The 21,959-nt window shown below is 46.6% G+C and overlaps 1 protein-coding gene across 1 annotated transcript in view; it reads right to left on the bottom strand.

The window, feature by feature from the left end:
* Nucleotides 1-3,586: 3,586 nt before the first annotated feature.
* The window catches only part of ero1b (endoplasmic reticulum oxidoreductase 1 beta), a 26,447-nt gene continuing 8,074 nt past the window's right edge, over nucleotides 3,587-21,959 (bottom strand). The window contains exons 3-17 of the mRNA XM_020930301.2: nucleotides 19,917-20,000; nucleotides 18,757-18,798; nucleotides 16,263-16,345; nucleotides 16,044-16,117; nucleotides 14,267-14,387; nucleotides 13,758-13,804; nucleotides 13,652-13,663; nucleotides 12,546-12,572; nucleotides 10,649-10,741; nucleotides 7,142-7,376; nucleotides 6,423-6,492; nucleotides 5,974-6,060; nucleotides 5,537-5,670; nucleotides 4,207-5,376; nucleotides 3,587-4,045 (exon numbers count right to left, since the gene is read on the bottom strand). Coding sequence (XP_020785960.1) covers nucleotides 5,316-5,376; nucleotides 5,537-5,670; nucleotides 5,974-6,060; nucleotides 6,423-6,492; nucleotides 7,142-7,376; nucleotides 10,649-10,741; nucleotides 12,546-12,572; nucleotides 13,652-13,663; nucleotides 13,758-13,804; nucleotides 14,267-14,387; nucleotides 16,044-16,117; nucleotides 16,263-16,345; nucleotides 18,757-18,798; nucleotides 19,917-20,000 — 1,170 coding nt within the window. The 3' untranslated portion in view covers nucleotides 3,587-4,045; nucleotides 4,207-5,315. The remainder of the gene's footprint in view (nucleotides 4,046-4,206; nucleotides 5,377-5,536; nucleotides 5,671-5,973; nucleotides 6,061-6,422; nucleotides 6,493-7,141; nucleotides 7,377-10,648; nucleotides 10,742-12,545; nucleotides 12,573-13,651; nucleotides 13,664-13,757; nucleotides 13,805-14,266; nucleotides 14,388-16,043; nucleotides 16,118-16,262; nucleotides 16,346-18,756; nucleotides 18,799-19,916; nucleotides 20,001-21,959) is intronic.

Genomic DNA, 21,959 nt, shown 5'->3' with positions numbered 1-21,959 from the left:
TTTAGTTTAGACCTGGTTTAGTCCTGTTTAGTCCTGGTTTAGTCCTGGTTTAGTCCTGGTTTAGTCCTGGTTTAGTCCTGGTTTAGTCCTGGTTTAGTCCTGGTTTAGACCTGGTTTAGTCCTGGTTTAGTCCTGTTTTAGTCCTGGTTTAGACCTGGTTTAGTCCTGGTTTAGTTCTCTGTGTTTAATCCATTTATTTCAACAAAGTAACTGTAATCCAATTTCCACTCACTGAAACAGTAACTGTAACTGAATACAGTAGCTCATCATTTGTACTCTGATTACTCTGTACTTGTAATCTATTACTCCTGACCCTGCGTGTGGCTCGTCCAGGACGTCAGAGGAAACTGTGAGGAGACGGAGAGAAAAACCTCTTCAGTCAAACTGTGTTTTTCATTTCAGAGCGTTTTTCTGTGGAAGTGTTTTTTTTAGAGTTTTTAGAGCCGCAGCTCTGAACTCGTCCGAGAAAACGTCAAGAAAATGAAAATGTTCCACTTCACAACAAGAAAAGTATTAACTGAGTAAATGTTCTACTACACAACGAGTACGTGGAGTCTGGAACATTTTATACACTGAAGAAAACCAACTTGAAGTGAATTATTATTATTATGTATTAATTTTATTATTATTATTATTATTATTATTATTATTATTATTATTATTATTATTATTATTATTATTATTATTATTATTATGTATTATTATTATTATTATTATTATTATTATTATTATTATGTATTATTATTATTATTATTATTATTATTATTATTATCATTATTATCATCATTATTATTATTATCATTATTATCATTATTATTATTATTATTATTATGTATTATTATTATTATTATTATTATTATTATTATTATGTATTTATTGTATTATTATTATTATTATTATTATTATGTATTATTATTATTTTATTGTTATTATTATTATTTATTTTTCATTTGTTTTTATTAGAAAAGGTTCACATCTTTATCTGTGGTATTACAGAAAGATCCAATTCCTTTTCAGGCTTTTTTTTTTTACAAAATTGAAAAGTGAATAAATAATAATAATCATAATAATAAAAAAAATAATAAAAAATTTAAAAAGGGAACAAACAAACAAACTAACAACAGTGTGATGTGTCCAACTTGAAAACATTTACCAGACATTGGAACAGTTGGGGTGAGTCCGGTTCATTTACAAAAAGTCCATCAAAATCAGCCCGACAGGGAAAAACAAACTGGATTCATTTTCCCAAATCTTAGAGTTTTTCCCTTTATAACCTTAGAGCGTGTGTCAGTTTCTCCATTTTATAAATTTCTAAAACTGTAACAAAGTGCAGTCCTCAAGTGTCGGGGGGTTGGGTTTAGATTTAGATTTTTTTGATAGAAGAACCTGTAGTAGTTTAATCTCCTCCTCGGTCCAAGTGTTTAGACCCAAATACATCCAGGAAAAGTCGTCCGGTTGCCACGGACACGATCACTGGATAATCTCTGGAACATTCTTCTGGTGGCAGGAAAAAAAGACGATTACAAAAACTGGACGACACAAACTGCTCCATCGATCAAAGACTGGTCAGAAATTATAAATGAAATTAAGAAAATGGAAAAAATAACATTTGGACTTAATTTGAATATGGAGCAAACGGGACTCACACGCTGGACAGGAAGTGACGTAAGATTATTGAAATTTTAATTAAATTTAAATGTGATATAAAAACACTGGATGGAGTCTGTCAAATTTGTTTTCTCTCTACGTCATCTTCTCTGTTTTGTGTTACACGTTGTTCACCTTTTCATCAAAACTAAAGAAAAAGAAAATACATATAAAAAAAGAAAAGTCTGAACGGCAAAAATACCGTTTAGATCTTTATATGTTCCAGACCAGTAAAGTTTTAGTACCGACGTTCCCAAAATACATGAAAATGTTTCGACTCCATAGATCCACATTTCCTCCAACATTCGGCATTTGTATTTTTATTTACTTTGTTGAGGGTCTTAAAGAATCTTATATTTTTCCAACAATGTTCTCTCCATGTCAATGAGCGAGATCAGAAAACTCATGTCATATAAACCCCAAAAATAACAAGTTCAAATATTTGTGCAGAGAAACACAAATCTATTACACAAATCTTTTTTAATTGATGAACTCTTTCTTTTACTAAATATTATAATATTATGAACAACCTGAAACTTTAAGAAAAATACTATTTCAACACAAAGTTTGAACATGAACTTGTCTGTAAACAGAATAAGTCCATTTTTGTTGTAAAATCCTGCACTCGGCTCCACTTTTCTCATGTTGGACATTTTTCTGATGAGGGTGTCACGGTCAACAGTCAAAACCATCGTCCTTTAAGACGTTTGGAAAGAGACAAGTCTTCATTTGTGCTGCTCTGGTGGGAGGGGCCACGTACAGAGACGCTGGAGACGCTGCTGTGATAAACACCACACAAAATTAACACCATTTTAATAGAAAATATCATTCAAATATTTGAGTAGAAAATCAGCCGAGGGCCAGATTAAAGGTGTTGGAGGGCCGGATCTGGCCCCTGGGCCACATGTTTGACACCTGTGCTTTAGAGGAAGTCCACTGGAGTTGCATCATTTCCTGCATGAACATTCTGCACTTTCACATCATCACTGGTCCATTTGATGAGCTTCAAACTTTCTGTTTCGTTTGGTGTCGGAGTTTTAACTTTGTAATGCTCGTTGAAATAATCCGGCATCTGGAGGAACCTGAAGAAGTCGGCCTGTTCCAAACCTTTCTTAAAAAGTGATTTTTTTTTTTAAGTGTAACGTCGCTCTCCCTCCACAGACCCGACTCGGACACGACCTGGATGACCTGAAGTCTCAGAATAAAGATCAGATCTGTTGGGGTTTTAGGACAGATCCAAGTGTCCTGAGTCCTGACATCCTTTTTCTTTTTTTTTTTTCAATTATTTGTTAATTTTCCAAGACAATAATGACACTTCCACAAATGCAAATATAGTTTAAGGATCAAACTTCGTCTTAAACTGAATCTTACAAATAAAACACAGAATTTTTACTGTTATATTGAAAAAAAACAAACAGAAAACTCTATTTGGTAGCGAACAGAACGTTGGGGAAATGAGCTCTCAGATAAAATCCAAAACAAAATCCAAAACTCTTCCAAATCTTTTTGAATTTGTCTGTTTCTGATCTTGGAGCAGAAGTTCATTTCTCCACAACATAAACACGGTGAAACACGTCAAACAGTTTCTTTTCTCGGTGCTTCAGCTTTGAACCGTTTCCTTGTAAGACCTTTTTTTTTTTGCTGCTTTTATCCTGATTTTAAATGTCTCGGGTCCTGAAGTTCAAAGATCAAATCCAGGAGCCGAGGGAAGAAAAGTCAGATTTGTGTCTCTTCAGGTGAAACTGAACAGAGACTTGGTCCAGTTTTGCCTCTGGAGGAAACGACGACAGAAACGAGGAAACACGACGTAAAACTCAGAGTCACATTTTTGTGATTCAGGAAAAAATTCTTGAATCCGACACCGGAGAAACAATGTTTTGTTTGGAAACGACGGCGACGAGACAAAAACCAGCTCCAGAAAAAAAAATCCACTTTCAGCTTTTTTTTTTTTTTATGATTTTTTTATTTTTTCTTCCACATTCAGCAAAATCCAGCCCCAGAAAATCACAAATAAATATTCAAATTCAAACTAAACTCCAAACAAAAACCGTTCAGATGATTTTACAGAATGAGACAAAACAAAACACGTTTGACCAAAATAAGGCAAAAGTCCAGAGTTCAATCTTTGGTCCGTTTTCTGTCAGTGACGAAGTAACAGGTTTGATTTAAAGAGAAAAACTCGTCCAAAACGCCACAAAACCCACTGCACAGACCTGGTCTAGACCTGGTCTAGTCCTGGTCTAGACCTGGTTTAGACCTGGTCCAGTCCTGGTCTAGTCCTGGTCTAGTCCTGGTCTAGCTGGTCTAGTCCTGGTCTAGTCCTGGTCTAGTCCTGGTCTAGTCCTGGTCTAGACCTGGTCCAGTCCTGGTCTAGTCCTGGTCTAGTCCTGGTCTAGACCTGGTCCTAGTCCTGGTCTAGTCCTGGTCTAGTCCTGGTCTAGTCCTGGTCTAGTCCTGGTCTAGTCCTGGTCTAGTCCTGGTCTAGTCCTGGTCCTGGTCTAGTCCTGGTCTAGTCCTGGTCTAGTCCTGGTCTAGTCCTGGTCTAGACCTGGTCTAGACCTGGTCTAGTCCTGGTCTAGTCCTGGTCTAGTCCTGGTTTAGTCCTGGTTCAGTTCTGCAGGTTTGTGATGAGTCGTCCTCTTTAAAACTTTGATGCTTGTTGTCGAGTTTTGTAACATGATTTTCACGGTTCCGGACCCGGACTCGACCGTGAGGTCCAGACCGGACCCGGACTCCACCGTGAGGTCTGGACCTGGACTCACAGCTCCTTTTGGGAGCTTAGACACGATTCTGTCAAAATAAAATAAAATACAATAAAATAAAAGGAAAAAGGCAAGAGTCTCGAGTTCAGCCACAAAGAGCAGCTCAAAAAGTGACACAGCAGTGAAGAGGCAGCAGAGGGCGCTCCAGAACCCGCCCTGGACCAGCCCTGGACCAGCCCAGGACCAGGCCTGGGTTAGTCCTGGTTCAGTTATGATTTAGTCCTGGGTTAGTCCTGGTTGAAACCCAGCTAATTCCTTGTAAAATCCAGGTTTAGTCCTGGTTTAGTCCAGACTAATTCCTTGTAAAATCCTGGTTTAGTCCTGAAGTTTATTAGTCCTGGTTTAGTCTAAGTTTAGTCCTGATAAAGTCCAGGTTTGGAAACACCACAAGTTTTGTTTTGGTTTTTAAGTCCAATTTTATTCCTACAAATGCTCCAACTTAGTCCTGATCATGTCCAGAAAAAGACTCAGTTGATCCTGGTTGAGTCCTGGTTGAGTCCTGGTTGAGTCCTGGTTGAGTCCTGGTTGAGTCCTGGTTGAGTCCAGACTAATTCCTTGTAAAATCCTGGTTTAGTTCTGGTTTAGTTCCTAAAAGAGCGAAGAAAGTGCCGGATTTGAAGCTTCTATTTTTCTAAAAACAGAGAAATGACACCACACGGAGCGCACCTGTCTGCACCTGTCGCACCTGTCACACCTGCAGAGGGCGTGACAGGTGCAGACAGGTGCAGACAGGAGCAGACAGGAGCCTAAAGTCCTCATTAAAAGTCCGTCTGGCGCTCTGAAGGCACAAACGCACACGCCGCCCGTCCCACAAACGTCCCACCGACGCCGCGCCGACGCCATCCCGGCTCCGCCCCCCCGCCATTTCTGATGATGTCACCTCCGCTCCGTCCCGCGCCGATGATGTCACCTCTCCGAGCTCAACATCGAGCGGAAATTATGCAGCTGGTAAATACTCGTCGACACTCTGACAAAACAAAACACAAACAGAAAGAAACGTTTAGAGAGACGGGCAGGGCCGACAGGTGAGGCCGGCAGGTGAGGCCGGCAGGTGAGGCCGGCAGGTGAGGCCGACAGGTGAGGCCGGCAGGTGAGGCCGACAGGTGAGGCCGGCAGGTGAGGCGTACCTGGCGAAGGCGTTGACCAGAGCGACGATCTCCTGGCGGCTGAGCTGGAAGCCTCTGGACGGACTGTTCTCCGGGAGACTCCTGATCTCACGCTCCGAAAACAAGATCTTCAGAGCCGTGCCCAGACCCTGAGTCTGAGACAAAGACCGGGATCACAACCAGACCAGAGACCAGGATTTAACCCGGTCCAGTTTCCATCCTGACCAAACCTAACTGCTTTAGTCCCTAATTCAATCCTGCTCTGGTCCTGATCTGGTCCCGGGTTCGGTCCTCGTCCAGTCTTGGTCCAGTCGTGGTTTAGTCCTGGTTTATTCCCGATCCAGTCCTGCTTTAGTCCAGGTCCAGTCTCGGTCCAGTCCTGCTTCAGTCCCACTTCAGTCCCAGTCCAGGTCCAGTCCCAGTCCCAGTCCAGGTCCAGTCCCAGTCCAGGTCCAGACCTGTAGTTTCCCCCAGAGGCGACACTTGCTGCAGCCGACACAGTCCATGATCTTGGAGATGTTTTTGAAGTGAAGCCTGAACTCCTCCTGAAGAAAAACACAAAAACAAGATTAAAACCAAAACCTCAAGAACCAAAACCTCGAGGAACAAAACGAGCGTCGCTTCAGAACGTGGAGTCGACATTCAGCTCCAAAGACGTGAGAACTTCAGTCGAGAAGAACTTTAAATCTCCTGAATCTAATGTTCCTCCTCACGAACCGACCTGGAGCAAAAGAACTCAACTCCAGGTCTGTTTGTGACGAGGAAACGACACAGGAACAGAAAATGGACTCATATGAAACTTTAGAACCAAAAGTTTGTGGAGCTGAGCCCAAACAAATAATGTCCAGTCCTGGTCCAGTCCCGGGTCCAGGTCCAAGTCCGGGTCCGAGTCCGGGTCCGGTCTCACCTTCAGGGTCTTGGCCTCCAGCGTGTTTCCGGCGAACATGGACCTCTCGTCGAAGTGCATGGGGAACGCCCTGAACACACAGACTCTGCTTAGCAACGCTGTCAATCAAACTGTTACTAAGGCTAGAGGGAGGGGCCTCAGGGAGAGGAGGCACCTGATTGGTCGTTTTTTTATGTTTGGTTCAGTCCTGGTTTAGTCCCTAGTTTAGTCCCTGGTTTAGTCCTGGTTTAGTCCTGGTTTAGACCCTAGTTTAGTCCCTGGTTTAGTCCTGGTTTCATCCTGGTTTCGTTCTGGTTTAGTTCTGGTTTAATATTGGTTTAGTCCTGGTTTAGTCCTAGTCCAGTTGTGTTTTAGTCCCGGTCCAGTCCCGTTTTAGTCCCGGTCTGGTCCAGTTCCAGTCCCGGTCCAGTCTTGTTTTAGTCCCGGTCCAGTCCCAGTCCAGTCCCGGTCCAGTCCCGGTCCAGTCCCGGTCCAGTCCTGTTTTAGTCCCGGTCCGGTCCAGTTCCAGTCCCGGTCCAGTCGTGTTTTAGTCCCGGTCCAGTTGTGTTTTAGTCCCGGTCCTGTCTTGTTTTAGTCCCGGTCCTGTCTTGTTTTAGTCCCGGTCCAGTCCTGTTTTAGTCCCGGTCCAGTCCTGTTTTAGTCCCGGTCCAGTCCTGTTTTAGTCCCGGTCCAGTCCTGTTTTAGTCCCGGTCCAGCCCTGTTTTAGTCCCGGTCCAGACCTGATCTCCTTGAAGAGCCGCAGCAGCAGGTCTTTGGTCCTCAGATCTTCTTGGCTCTTGCCCGTGTACAGGTGAACCACCGAGCGCTCGAAATACGGCGCCACTTTGAAGAGCGCCCGCAGCTCGATCAGGAACAGGAAGTACAGGTTCTTCAGACGCCGCGTCCCCTCCAACGAATCGAACCGCCGACGAAACTCCGACGGGTTCGGACCCCACACGGACCGACCCCAACCCTCTGAGGAGGAGAAGAAGAAGAAGAAGAAGAAGAAGAGAAACTGGTGAACTCAGAGGGAGGAGAGACAGAGCCACCGGGTTTGGATCATTCCAGAAAAATCTTCAAATTCTCCACCAGCTCAGATTTAAAGGTTGTATGGAGGATTTTTTTTTTGTTTCAAATTGTCAATGAAAGTTTAAAATACCATTACAGAGACGCAGCAGCCTTTTAATTATGATGACCGAAAAAAAAAAGAAAGAATGAAAATCTATCAGTTGTGGACGTAGTGAGGCCAGATAAACATCAGCCAATAGAAAACGAGGCTCCCTCTTTTTCTATTGGCTGTTAGGTTGTCAGTCAAACTCCCTACATTTTTAGTGTAACTGACTCGTCGGCGCTCGGGGATTACGTGTTTATGCGGCGGTTCTTTGAGGCTTTTTCAAACTGTCGCTTCCTCGCAGTTTGCACAAAGTTTGTTGCGACGGTGGACGAGAATCCACGACCAGTTCGCCGCAAAAGAAAGTCCGAAGGGTCTAAAAACTGACGCGTCGGTCGCTAAAATATTTCTAGGCAGGTCACTTCAACAGTGATTCTGAACACGCACTGATGTAAACAAATGTGATTTGTAGAGTAAAGAGGCGGGAGGAGGAGATGTTTCTACTGAGGAAGGTGGTGTCACATGCACAACATTTGAAAAAGGACGGTCGCTGTATTTCGCTTCCCTTAAAAAATCCTCTATACAACCTTTAATCTGGAAAAATTCTCGGAGGTTCAAACTTTCCAACAAGAAAACTCCCACATTTTATCTCCAGCTCCTTAAGTTCTGTCAGTACAAATATTTAGTCGACTCCTCCCTGAGATGTTTGAGCAGAGACACTTTCAGATTCTGTATCTAAAAAAGTATTTCAGGTCGATCTTCAGATGTTCAGGGTTAAAAGTGTCAGATGTTTTTGTAGAATCTGGACTTTTCCACAGGAGCTTTTGGTTTATCACAGATTTGTGGGGGAAAATTCTCCTTTTCAAACCTGAGTGAGTGTTCTGAAGGAAAAGTGTAAAGTTGAGTTTGACAGACGGAGGTTTGGTTTTGAACATGAACCTTCACACACTGTGACATTGAGTGCGTTTACATGCACATCAATAACCCGGTTATGATCGGGTTTTTTGAGTGTCCCGGTTTCTTGATGGTGCATGTAAACGCAGTGTCCTGGTTATTAGAAACCGGGTTACTGTAGCTGGTTTATTACGATAGTAACGTGGATACTGTGACATGTAAACGCAGTATCCTGAATACTGCAACATCAAGTTGAGTCGCATGTGTCCAAAAGACACTTTCCAGCCTTTCACCACAACAGTAGTGACATAAATAAATTGACCAACATAAATAAAGTGACCAAACGAGTGAAATGACTGTAAAATAAAGAGCTGCCGCTGCACACTGCACATCTGCACTCGTACGCACTGCACTCGTGTGACGCTGAAAAGATAAAACATGAACTATCTCCTGTACAACAAACATGAACTATCTCCTGTACACACACACAGACAGAACAGACTCACCATCATCAGCACCTCTTCTGTCACAGAAATAACTCACATAATCCACAGAGTCGAGTCATTTAGTCCAAAAGAAACTGATCACATCAGCGACACAAGGAGCAGCTGTTTTTATCACCACTAACAGTTTATGCTAATTAGCCAAACGGTCTTAAGTTTCATTTCTGTAAAACGTAAACAAATGTGATCAGAGTTGAATGATCTGATCAAACCTGCTGATGTGTCTATAGTGTTTATGGTTTATATGTTGTAAAGTTGAGTTTATTTATGCAGAAGATTTGACTGAAGAATCTGTAGGTTTGATGTGTGCAGTGGATTGTGGGAGATCTCGTAGCTCCTTAGCTTCTTATGCTAAAGGAGCTCACGGTTTGTATTTTTCCTGGTTTATGAAATTGATTTAAGTTAATTTTTGCGCCTGCGCATTTGTAAGATTATGTCAAGAAACCGGGACACTCCATTTGATCATGTCCACGTGGATATGAGCGTCCAGGTTTGTCAGTGAACATGTAAACACAGTAACACGAACACTGACAGAACCTGGATATGATTAATAACCGGGTTATTGATGTGCACGTGTACGAACTCACTGTGGACTTTGTGTTTTAAACCTGATCCTCTGAGGAAACATCTACAAGACATGAAGACTTCAAATCAACCAAACACATCTGGAGCATCTGCACCACGTTCTACCAGAAAAATGAAACACCACCAACAGAAAGAAAAACTAGACGTCTGTTTTTAACATGTCCAACATTGGTGATGATGTTTTCTTTTTTGCAAAATGAATTTCTGAAAATGTGTCCACAAACACTGTAACTGATGATAATGTCAGTAGATTTGTTTTTATGATAATAAGTGAGAAGGTTTTTATTTTATTTGTTCAAGTGTTGAGATGTGTCAGAATATTGCAGTTATTGTGTTTTATATTTTATTTGTGAATATATTTGCCTTTTGAGTTGTGTGACTTTTTGCCTTGGCCCCGGAAGAAGAAAAGAGAAAATAGCACGAAAACAGAGAAAAGAGAGAAAAGAGAGAAAAGAGAGAAAACAGAGAAAAGAGAGAAAAGAGAGAAAACAGAGAAAAGGTGTAAAGAAAAAGACATCAAAATAAAACCACGCTGTTGAACTCCCGCTGGTGGTGTAAAGATGAACACAGTAAATAGAGTTTCTATTGTGTATTTATTTAAAGGTGTTTATGAAAAGTGAAGATATTTTCTGTGTGTTTGTTTTAGTTTTCTCTGTGTTTCGTGTGTGTTGATGGAACTGAAGATTGTTGAGAATAAATACTGACACACATCATCATCATCATCATCATCATCATCATCATCATCATCATCATCAGTACGAAGTGTGAAGTCCTTCCTCACTAAGAAAACCAGGGCAGCTACAAACATGAAGAACATTCATGGACCACGAAGACACTTTGAGAAGAAAAGAAAACACTTTAACCCTTGAACATTTGAAGATCGACCTTCAATAGTTTTTTAGAAACAGAATCTGAACGTGTCTCTGCTCAAACATCTCAGGGCAGAAACAACGAACGATTTTTAATAACAAAACTGCAAAGAGCTGGAGATAAAAGATGAGACTTTTCCTGTTGGAAACTTTGAACCTCCAAGAATTTTTACAGACAAATCTGAGACGGTCGAGTGAGACGTTCAGAGATGTGGCTGGAATAACCCAGTAGTAGTAGTAGTAGTTATAGTAGTAGTAGTAGTAGTAGTAGTAATATTCACGTACCATCGAGCAGGTACTCTGCGCTCAGGTGGATGTTGATGCTGCTGTGGAGGCCAGAGATGAGTCTGTAGAACACTCTCTTCTCCAAACACAGACCTGAGGAACACAGAGGAACATCAGAGGAACATCAGGAACATCAGAGAAACACCTGAGCAACACCTGAGCAACACCTGAGCAACACCTGAGCAACACCTGAGCAACACCTGAGGAACACCTGAGCAACACCTGAGGAACACCTGAGCAACACCTGAGGAACACCTGAGCAACACCTGAGCAACACCTGAGCAACACCTGAGGAACACCTGAGGAACACCTGAGAACACAGAAACACCTGAGCAACACCTGAGAGCAACACCTGAGCAACACTGAGCAACACCTGAGCAACACCTGAGCAACACCTGAGGAACACCTGAGCAACACCTGAGCAACACCTGAGGAACACCTGAGCAACACCTGAGGAACACCTGAGCAACACCTGAGCAACACCTGAGGAACACCTGAGCAACACCTGAGGAACACCTGAGCAACACCTGAGGAACACCTGAGCAACACCTGAGGAACACCTGAGCAACACCTGAGCAACACCTGAGCAACACCTGAGGAACACCTGAGGAACACCTGAGCAACACCTGAGCAACACCTGAGGAACACCTGAGGAACACCTGAGGAACACCTGAGGAAGACCTGAGCAACCTGAGGAACACCTGAGGAACACCTGAGCAACACCTGAGCAACACCTGAGGAACACCTGAGCAACACCTGAGGAACACCTGAGCAACACCTGAGCAACACCTGAGCCTGAGCAACACCTGAGCAACGCCTGAGGAACGCCTGAGGAACACCTGAGCAACACCTGAGGAAGACCTGGAGAACCTGAGATGAGACCTGAGGAACCTGTGTATGTTTCTGATGATGTGAAACCTGTGGACACTGTCCTGTGAGGAACGAACACCTGAGAACAGGCTGATCCTGTTCAACTGAGACCTGAAGACCTGAGAGCTGACCTGAGACTCTGCAACACCTGAGAACACCTGAGAACACCTGAGCAACACCTGAGAAACCTCACCTGAGGAACTGCAACACCTGAGAACACCTGAGGAAACACCTGAGGCAACACCTCCTGAGAACACCTGAGCAACACCTGAGCAACACCTGAGCAACACCTGAGGAACACCTGAGGAACACCTGAACACCTGAGCAACACCTGAGGAACACCTGAGCAACACCTGAACACCTGAAACACCTGAGGAACACCTGGAAACACCTGAGAGAACACCTGAGGAACACCTGAGGAACACCTGAGCAACACCTGAGCAACACCTGAGGAACACCTGAGCAACACCTGAGCAACACCTGAGCAACACCTGAGCAACACCTGAGCAACACCTGAGGAACACCTGAGGAACACCTGAGCAACACCTGAGGAACACCTGAGGAACACCTGAGAACACCTGAGGAACACCTGAGCAACACCTGAGCAACACCTGAGGAACACCAACACCTGAACACCTGGAACACAACACCTGAGGAACACCTGAGGAACACCTGAGGAACACCTGAGGAACACCTGAGGAACACCTGAGGAACACCTGAGCAACACCTGAGGAACACCTGAGGAACACCTGAGCAACACCTGAGCAACACCTGAGGAACACCTGAGGAACACCTGAACAGTTTAGTCGTCTACAGACATGTTCATTGGCTGAGTTTAAGTAGATGATTGTAAACACACTGAGGTAACAGTTCAAGTATCGATTCGTGTCAGATTTTCGATATATCTTCTTGATTTTTATAATTATTATTATTTTTTGTTTGTTTTTTATAATATTTGTGTGGTTTATTTGGTGAATTTGATTTAAGTGGTGAAGAAGAAGAAGAGACAGTAAAAGTCCAGACTCACCCTCCAGCCAGTTGTAGAAGGCCTCACCTGAAACACACACACATGAAAAACACACACAACACATGAACATCTGATCTGAACAACTCTGGGGTCACAGGGGGGTCAGAGGAGGGTCAGAGGAGGGTCAGAGGAGGGGTCAGAGAGGTCAGAGTCAGGAGGGAGGGTCAGAGGGGGTCAGAGGGGGGTCAGAGGAGGGTCAGAGGGGGGGTCAGAGGGGGGGTCAGAGGAGGGGTCAGAGAGGGGTCGAGGAGGGGGGTCAGAGGAGGGGTCAGAGGAGGGGTCAGAGAGGAGGGGGGTCAGAGGGGGTCAGAGGGGGTCAGAGAGGGTCAGAGGAGGGGGTCAGGGGGTCAGAGAGGGGTCAGGGGTCAGAGGAGGGGGTCAGAGGGGGTCAGAGGGGGTCAGAGGAGGGGTCAGAGGGAGGAGGGTCAGAGAGGGGTCAGAGGAGGGGGTCAGAGGAGGGGGTCAGAGGAGGGGGGTCAGAGGAGGGTCAGAGGAGGGGGTCAGAGGAGGGGTCAGAGGGGGGTCAGAGGAGGGGGGTCAGAGGAGGGGGTCAGGAGGGGGTCAGAGGAGGGGTCAGAGGGTCAGAGGGGGGGTCAGAGGGGGGTCAGAGGGGGTCAGAGGAGGGGTCAGAGGGGGTCAGAGGGGGGGTCAGAGGGGGTCAGAGGGGTCAGAGGGGTCAGAGGGGTCAGAGAGGGGGTCAGAGGAGGGTCAGAGGAGGGGGTCAGAGGGGGGTCAGAGGAGGGTCAGAGGGGTCAGAGGGGGTCAGAGGAGGGGTCAGAGGAGGGTCAGAGGGGGGTCAGAGGAGGGTCAGGAGGGGGGTCAGAGGAGGGGGTCAGAGGAGGAGAGGGGGTCAGAGAGAGGGGGGAGGGGGTCAGAGGAGGGGTCAGAGGGGGGGTCAGAGGAGGGGGTCAGAGGGGGGGTCAGAGGAGGGGTCAGAGGGGGGTCAGAGGAGGGTCAGAGGGGGGGTCAGAGGAGGGTCAGAGAGAGGAGGGGGGGGGTCAGAGGAGGGGTCAGAGGGGGGTCAGAGGAGGTTCAGAGGGGGGTCAGAGGAGGGTCAGAGGGGGGGGGGTCACAGGGGGGTCAGAGGTCGCGGGGGTCGGACTCACCGTCATCGTCACCTGCAGCAGAAACAGAAAAACAGAAAAGTGTGTTGAGGTTTTCACAGTTTTAAAGTTTTAAAGTGTAAAAGTGTAAAAGTGTGTTTAGTCTGACCTCTGCTGGGGGCCAGAGGATACAGCGGCCGATACACCGAGCGAGGCCTGAACAACACACAACATAGACCTGGTTTAGTCCTGGTTTAGACCTGGTTTAGAACTGGTTTAGTCCCAGTTTAGTCCCAGTTTAGTCCCGGTTTAGTCCCGGTTTAGTCCCGGTTTAGTCCCGGTTTAGTCCCGGTTTAGTTCCAGTCCGGTCCCGGTCTAGTCTTGGTTCAGTCCCGACTCAGTCCAGGTCTAGTCCTGTTCCAGACCTGTTACAGTCCCGGTCCAGTCCTGGCTCAGTCCTGCTCCAGTCCTGGCCCAGTCTGGCTCAGTCGTGGTCCAGTCCCAGTCCCGGTCCCAGTCCCAGTTTGGTCCCGCTCCAGTCCCGGTTTAGTCCTGCTTTAGTCCTGCTCCAGTCCCACTCCAGTCCCATTATAGTCCCGTTATAGTCCCGTTATAGTCCTGTTATAGTCCCAGCCCAGTCCCGGTCCAGTCCCGGTCCAGTCCCGGTCCCGGTCTCACTTGAAGCAGTTTTCTTCGTAGATGCTGTTCCAGACTCTCCAGGCGGAGGAGCCTTTGTACCCGGTGAAACGCTCAGGGTTCAGGAGCAGATCCACGTACTCGGAGTCCGGAGACGTCTCATCTGAGGACACGAGACACAAGAGACTCAGACTGCCCTCCAGACTCAGACTCAAGACGCCCTCCCAGAGACTCAAGACGCCCCCCAGACTCAGACTCACAGACTGCCCTCCCCAGACTCAAGACGCCCTCCCACGAGACTCAAGACGCCCTGACCAAGACGAGACTCAAGACGCCCTCCCACAGACTCAAGACGCCCTCCCACGGACTCAAGACGCCCTCCCACAGACTCAAGACGCCCTCCCACTCAAGACTCAAGACTCAAGACGCCCTCCACAGACTCAAGACGCCCTCCTCAAGACGAGACTCAAGACGCCCTCCCACGGACTCAAGACGCCCTCCTCAGAGACTCAAGACGCCCTCCCAGAGACTCAGACTACTCAAGACGCCCTCCCAGACAGACTCAAGACGACTCCTCCCAGACAGACTCAAGACGCCCTCCCACTCAAGACTCAAGACGCCCTCCCACAGACTCAAGACGCCCTCACCAAGACAGACTCAAGACGCCCTCCCAGAGACTCAAGACGCCCTCCACAGACTCAAGACGCCTCCCCAGAGACTAGACGCCCTCCCAGAGACTCAAGACGCCCTCCCAAGAGAGACTCAAGACGCCCTCCCACAAGACTACTCAAGACGCCCTCCCAGAGACTCAAGACGCCCTCAGAGACTCAAGACAGACTCAAGACGCCCTCCCCAGAGACTCAAGACGCCCTCCCACAGAGACTCAAGACGCCCTCCCAGAGACTCAAGACGCCCTCCCAAGACTCAGAGACTCAAGACGCCCTCCCCAGAGACTCAAGACGCCCTCCCAAGACAGACTCAAGACGCCCTCCCAGAGACTCAAGACGCCCTCCCACAGGACTCAAGACGCCCTCCCAGAGACTCAAGACGCCCTCCCACAGACTCAAGACGCCCTCCCAGAGACTCAAGACGCCCTCCCAGAGACTCAAGACGCCCTCCCACGGACTCAAGACGCCCTCCCACAGACTCAAGACGCCCTCCCAGAGACTCAAGACGCCCTCCCAGAGACTCAAGACGCCCTCCCAGAGACTCAAGACGCCCTCCCAGAGACTCAAGACGCCCTCCCACAGACTCAAGACGCCCTCCCAGACTCAAGACCCTCCCAGGACTCAAGACGCCCTCCCCAGACTCAAGACGCCCTCCAAGACGCCCTCCCAGAGACTCAAGACGCCCTCCCAGAGACTCAAGACGCCCTCAAGACCACAGAGACTCAAGACGCCCTCCCAGAGACTCAAGACGTCCTCCCAGAGACTCAAGACGCCCTCCCAGAGACTCAAGACGCCCTCCCACGAGACTCAAGACGCCCTCCCACAGACTCAAGACGTCCTCCCAGACAAGACGCCCTCAGACTCAAGACGCCCTCCCAGAGACTCAAGACGCCCTCCCAGAGACTCAAGACGCCCTCCCACAGACTCAAGACGCCCTCCCAGAGACTCAAGACGCCCTCCCCACTCAGACTCAGACTCAGACGCCCTCCCAGAGACTCAAGACGCCGGACTCAAGACCCACAGACTCAAGACGCCCTCCCACGGACTCAGACGCCCTCCCACAGACTCAAGACGCCCTCCCACAGACTCAGGTACCCTTCCCGTGCGTCAGGTGCCCCCCCCCCCGTGCGTCAGGTGCGCCCCCGTCTCACCGTCAAGTTCACAGAAGTGCTCTTGGGCGTCGTCATGTCTCGCCCAGTCGGCAAACGCCTTTTTACTCTGATTACTGCGAAACACAAACACAAGAACACGTCACATCAGAGGAACCAAGGACTACTACAAATACTACTACTCCAAGTCCTGGTCCAAGTCCTGGTCCAAGTCCTGGTCCAAGTCCTGGTCCAAGTCCTGGTCCAAGTCCTGGTCCAGACCTCAGAGTGCTGTTGATGGCTCCCAGTTCTTTGGCCTGTTCACACTCGGTCACCTCGGAGTCAGAGTTCGCCGCCTGAGAATACTGAAAAACACAAAACATTTAAACTCTTCTTCCTCTTCTCCTCATTTCACTCTGACTGATTCTGTTTTACAAAACTTCAACTTTTGTCCCACAAACTGAAGAAAAACTGTGATAAACGTCGAGCAGAGAGACTGTGCCCCAAACCACAGGTGGAGGTTCTGTGTGTGAACGTGTCGCAGGTGGAGGTTCTGTGTGTGAACGTGTCGCAGGTGGAGGTTCTGTGTGTGAACGTGTCGCAGGTGGAGGTTCTGTGTGTGAACGTGTCACAGGTGGAGGTTCTGTGTGTAAACGTGTCGCAGGTGGAGGTTCTGTGTGTAAACGTGTCGCAGGTGGAGGTTCTGTGTGTAAACGTGTCGCAGGTGGAGGTTCTGTGTGTGAACGTGTCACAGGTGGAGGTTCTGTGTGTAAACGTGTCACAGGTGGAGGTTCTGTGTGTGAACGTGTCACAGGTGGAGGTTCTGTGTGTGAACGTGTCACAGGTGGAGGTTCTGTGTGTAAACGTGTCGCAGGTGGAGGTTCTGTGTGTGAACGTGTCACAGGTGGAGGTTCTGTGTGTGAACGTGTCACAGGTGGAGGTTCTGTGTGTGAACGTGTCACAGGTGGAGGTTCTGTGTGTAAACGTGTCACAGGTGGAGGTTCTGTGTGTGAACGTGTCACAGGTGGAGGTTCTGTGTGTGAACGTGTCACAGGTGGAGGTTCTGTGTGTAAACGTGTCACAGGTGGAGGTTCTGTGTGTGAACGTGTCACAGGTGGAGGTTCTGTGTGTGAACGTGTCACAGGTGGAGGTTCTGTGTGTGAACGTGTCACAGGTGGAGGTTCTGTGTGTGAACGTGTCACAGGTGGAGGTTCTGTGTGTAAACGTGTCACAGGTGGAGGTTCTGTGTGTGTGAACGTGTCACAGGTGGAGGTTCTGTGTGTAAACGTGTCACAGGTGGAGGTCTGTGTGTGTGAACGTGTCACAGGTGGAGGTTCTGTGTGTGAACGTGTCAACGTGTCACAGGTGGAGGTTCTGTGTGTGAAACGTGTCACAGGTGGAGGTTCTGTGTGTAACGTGTCACAGGTGGAGGTTTCTGTGTGTGAACGTGTCACAGGTGGAGGTTCTGTGTGTGAACGTGTCACAGGTGAGGTTCTGTGTGTGTGAACGTGTTCGTCACAGGTGGAGGTTCTGTGTGTGAACGTGTCACAGGTGGAGGTTCTGTGTGTGAACGTGTCACAGGTGGAGGTTCTGTGCTTTTGGTCTTTTTATTTACACAGACGTCAGGTTTCACTTCAGTGGAAAAAGCTGACGAGGCCTTGACCCCAAAAAAAAAAAAAAAAAAAAAAAAAAAAAAGATAAACTGAACTCAGCCAGAAAACACTAAACACACAAGAGACCTGCTGTAGTCCAGGTTTAGTCCTGCTGTAGTCCAGGTTTAGTCCTGCTGTAGTCCAGGTTTAGTCTGCTGTAGTCCTAGTAGCTGCTGTAGCCCAGGTTTAGTCCTGCTGTAGCCCAGGTTTAGTCCTGCTGTAGTCCAGGTTTAGTCCTGCTGTAGTCCAGGTTTAGTCCTGCTGTAGTCCAGGTTTAGTCCTGCTGTAGTCCAGGTTTAGTCCTGCTGTAGTCCAGGTTTAGTCCTGCTGTAGTCCAGGTTTAGTCCTGCTGTAGTCCAGTTTAGTGCTTAGTCCTGCTGTAGTCCAGGTTTAGTCCTGCTGTAGTCCAGTTTAGTCCTGCTTAGTCAGGTTTAGTCTGCTGTAGTCCAGGTTTAGTCCTGCTGTAGCCCAGGTTTAGTCCTGCTGTAGTCCAGGTTTAGTCCTGCTGTAGTCCAGGTTTAGTCCTGCTGTAGTCCAGGTTTAGTCCTGCTGTCCAGGTTTAGTCCTGCTTAGTCCAGGTTTAGTCCTGCTGTAGTCCAGGTTTAGTCCTGCTGTAGTCCAGTTTAGTCTGCTGTAGTTTAGTCCTGCTGTAGTCCAGGTTTAGTCCTGCTGTAGTCCAGGTTTAGTCCTGCTGTAGTCCAGGTTTAGTCCTGCTGTAGTCTAGGGTTAGTCCTGCTGTAGTCCAGGTTTAGTCCTGCTGTAGTCTAGGGTTAGTCCTGCTGTAGTCCAGGTTTAGTCCCGGTTTAATCCTAAATTAGTCTCGGTTGAGTCCTAGATTAGTATCGGTTGAGTCCTAGATTAGTCCCGGTTGAGTCCTAGATTAGTCCCGGTTGAGTCCTAGATTAGTCCCGGTTGAGTCCTAGATTAGTCCCGGTTGAGTCCTAGATTAGTCTCGGTTGAGTCCTAGATTAGTCCCGGTTGAGTCCTAGATTAGTCCCGGTTGAGTCCTAGATTAGTCCCGGTTGAGTCCTAGATTAGTCTCGGTTGAGTCCTAGATTAGTCCCGGTTGAGTCCTAGATTAGTCCCGGTTGAGTCCTAGATTAGTCCCGGTTGAGTCCTCTTACCTTGTTGTAGTTCCCAGACTTGATTCCCACAGGCACTTTACTCTGCACAAACACAAACACAAACAAAACATAAACACAAACGTTACACACAGGTAGTTTTATCAGTGACGTAACAATAATGGAAATATCGTGATATCGTATCGTTCGAACTGCATCCCGATATATCGAATCACAACTTTCTCTGCTTAAACTCATTATTACGGCGCAGCTACAGATAAACACAGAGAACTACACAGACCATGATCCTTTGCGGTTTCAGGCCGATCTGCAGGATGAAATAAACAAACATCGCAATAAAACTCGTGAAAATATCGATTATTATTATTATTAAATAATAATTAATTATTATTAAATAATAAGTTTATTCGAACAATCGAATAAACTTTAAGAACAAACAGACCTGACAATCCTGAAAATGTGTCCTCGATACGTATGTGTATTCTAAAATGTACTGTATGAATGTGCTTGTTTTTTCTTAAGTTACTAACTTATTATTTATTTATTATCGTCATTATTATTGCTATTATGTTATTTATTTTATTATTATTTTGTTTTTGTTTTTTTGTTAAGTTTTTATTTTTTTCTTATTTTTTAAATCTACTTTCTAGAACAAAGAACAAACAGACGCCCAACCAATCAGAGACGGAGAAGAGAGCATAAAGCCCGGCTTTTTCAGAGGAACACTTCTGATTGGACTTCTGACTGGACGGTTCTGGACGGTTCTGACTGGACGGTTCTGACTGGACGGTTCTGGACTGTTCTGACTGGACGGTTCTGACTGATTCCAGTGTTGCAACAGTAAAAGGAAAAATTAACCAAATCTAACCAATCTAACTACAATATTAAAAATACTAGAGTTAAGACGAGCTGTGATTGGTCAGAGAGGAGAGGGCAGGTCTGTGATTGGCTGTGGTGTTTTTGTGCAGGTTTATGATTGGCTGTGGTGTTTTTGTGCAGGTCTGTGATTGGCTGTGGTGTTTTTTTGCTTCTGTGATTGGCTGTGGTGTTTTTGTGCAGGTTTATGATTGGCTGTGGTGTTTTTGTGCAGGTCTGTGATTGGCTGTGGTGTTTTTGGGGCTCTCCTGTGATTGGCTGTGGTGTTTTTGTGCAGGTCTGTGATTGGCTGTGGTGTTTCTGGCAGGCTCTTCTGTGTAACTTGCCTCGGGGCAGGGCTCCACGTGACAGTCTTTGATGGCGCAGTGACTGTCGTCCGCCCAGAAGGGACAGGGCCTCTTCAGATTCACCTGGAACACAAAAACACTCAGATCTCCGTGTTTGTCTCCGTGTTTGTCTCCGTGTTTGTCTCCGTGTTTGTCTCCGTGTTTGTCTCCGTGTTTGTCTCACCGGAGGCACTTGTCTGTCTGAGGCTGTTTGACTTTAATCTGAGTTTTATTTGAACACGCCCTGACCGTAAACACACGACTCACACAGATTTGTTTGTTTAATTCACTTTGGTTTAATTTTGTTTGTTCTGTCATGTTCTCCAGGACGGAGCAGCTCGAACTACGTTTAGTGTTACCGTTTTCTAAATGACTGTATTTTATATTTGATTTAACCGATACAGCCCCCAAAATGATGTTCAGGAATTTAAATTAAAACCTGTCATTTAAAGTAATTAAAAATAACGACATTCAAATTAATAATATAAAACTGCAAAATGAATATGATAAAAAATAATGTGGTCATTTTAAATAATGAAATTTAAACTAAAAATATTAAATGTGATAATAAAAAAAGGAAAGAGATAAGAATTACACCTGATCAAAAGAAGAAAAAGGGATCAAGAAATTATAGGTCAAATAAAACACCAGAACACTAGATAAATGAACATGAACATTATTTATTTGCTTTTTATTATTATTATTATTATTATTATTATTATTATTATTATTATTATTATTATTATTATTTTTGTAATTATGATTTCCACTGAGTCACCATAAGAAAATTAAATTAAAAAAATTAAAAAAAGAAAATTACAAAAAAAAAATAAATTGGAACCAGATACAGTCTGTGGGAGGGACTTAGAACTCTACCAGGTCTAAACCAGGACTAAACCATTATTGTTTTTTTTTTTAATTATTATTACTTTGTAATTATTATTATTTAGATTGAGTCAATTTAAGAAAATTTAAATTAAAATTACAAAAAAGAAATTGAGCCAGATACAGTTTGTGAGTGGAACTTGAAGCTCTATGGACAGGTGCGAGACAGGTGCGCGACAGGTGCGAGACAGGTGAGAGACAGGTGTGAAACAGATGCAGAACAGGTGTGGGACAGGTGTGGGACAAGTGTGGGACAAGTGTGAGACAGGTGTGGGACAGGTGTGGGACAGGTGTGGGACAAGTGTGGGACAGGTGTGGGACAGTGTGGACAGGTGTGAGACAGGTGTGGGACAGGTGTGGGACAAGTGTGGGACAAGTGTGAGACAGGTGTGGGACAAGTGTGGGACAGGTGTGGGACAAGTGTGGGACAAGTGTGAGACAGGTGTGGGACAGGTGTGGGACAGGTGTGGAGACAGGTGTGGGACAAGTGTGGGACAGGTGTGGGACAGGTGTGGGACAGGTGTGGGACAAGTGTGGGACAGGTGTGGGACAAGTGTGGGACAAGTGTGAGACAGGTGTGGGACAGGTGTGGGACAGGTGTGAGACAGGTGTGGGACAAGTGTGGGACAGGTGTGGGACAGGTGTGGGACAGGTGTGGACAAGTGTGGGACAAGTGTGAGACAGGTGTGGGACAAGTGTGGGACAAGTGTGGGACAGGTGTGGGACAAGGTGTGGGACAAGTGTGGGACAGTGTGGGACAGTGTGGACAGGTGTGGGACAAGTGTGGGACAAGTGTGAGACAGGTGTGGGACAGGTGTGGGACAGGTGTGGGACAAGTGTGGGACAGGTGTGGGACAGGTGTGGGACAGGTGTGAGACAGGTGTGGGACAAGTGTGGGACAAGTGTGGGACAAGTGTGGACAGGTGTGGGACAAGTGTGGGACAAGTGTGAGACAAGTGTGGGACAGGTGTGGGACAGGTGTGAGACAGGTGTGGGACAAGTGTGGGACAGGTGTGGGACAGGTGTGGGACAAGTGTGGGACAAGTGTGGGACAAGTGTGGGACAAGTGTGTGAGACAGGTGTGGGACAGGTGTGGGACAGGTGTGAGACAGGTGTGGGACAAGTGTGGGACAGGTGTGAGACAGGTGTGGGACAGGT

This window comes from Boleophthalmus pectinirostris, unplaced genomic scaffold (genome assembly GCF_026225935.1).
Source record: "Boleophthalmus pectinirostris isolate CB_2022bp ecotype Guang Dong unplaced genomic scaffold, ASM2622593v1 HiC_scaffold_22, whole genome shotgun sequence".
Lineage (NCBI taxonomy): Eukaryota > Metazoa > Chordata > Actinopteri > Gobiiformes > Gobiidae > Boleophthalmus > Boleophthalmus pectinirostris.
This window is presented reverse-complemented; position numbering and strand designations above follow the sequence as displayed.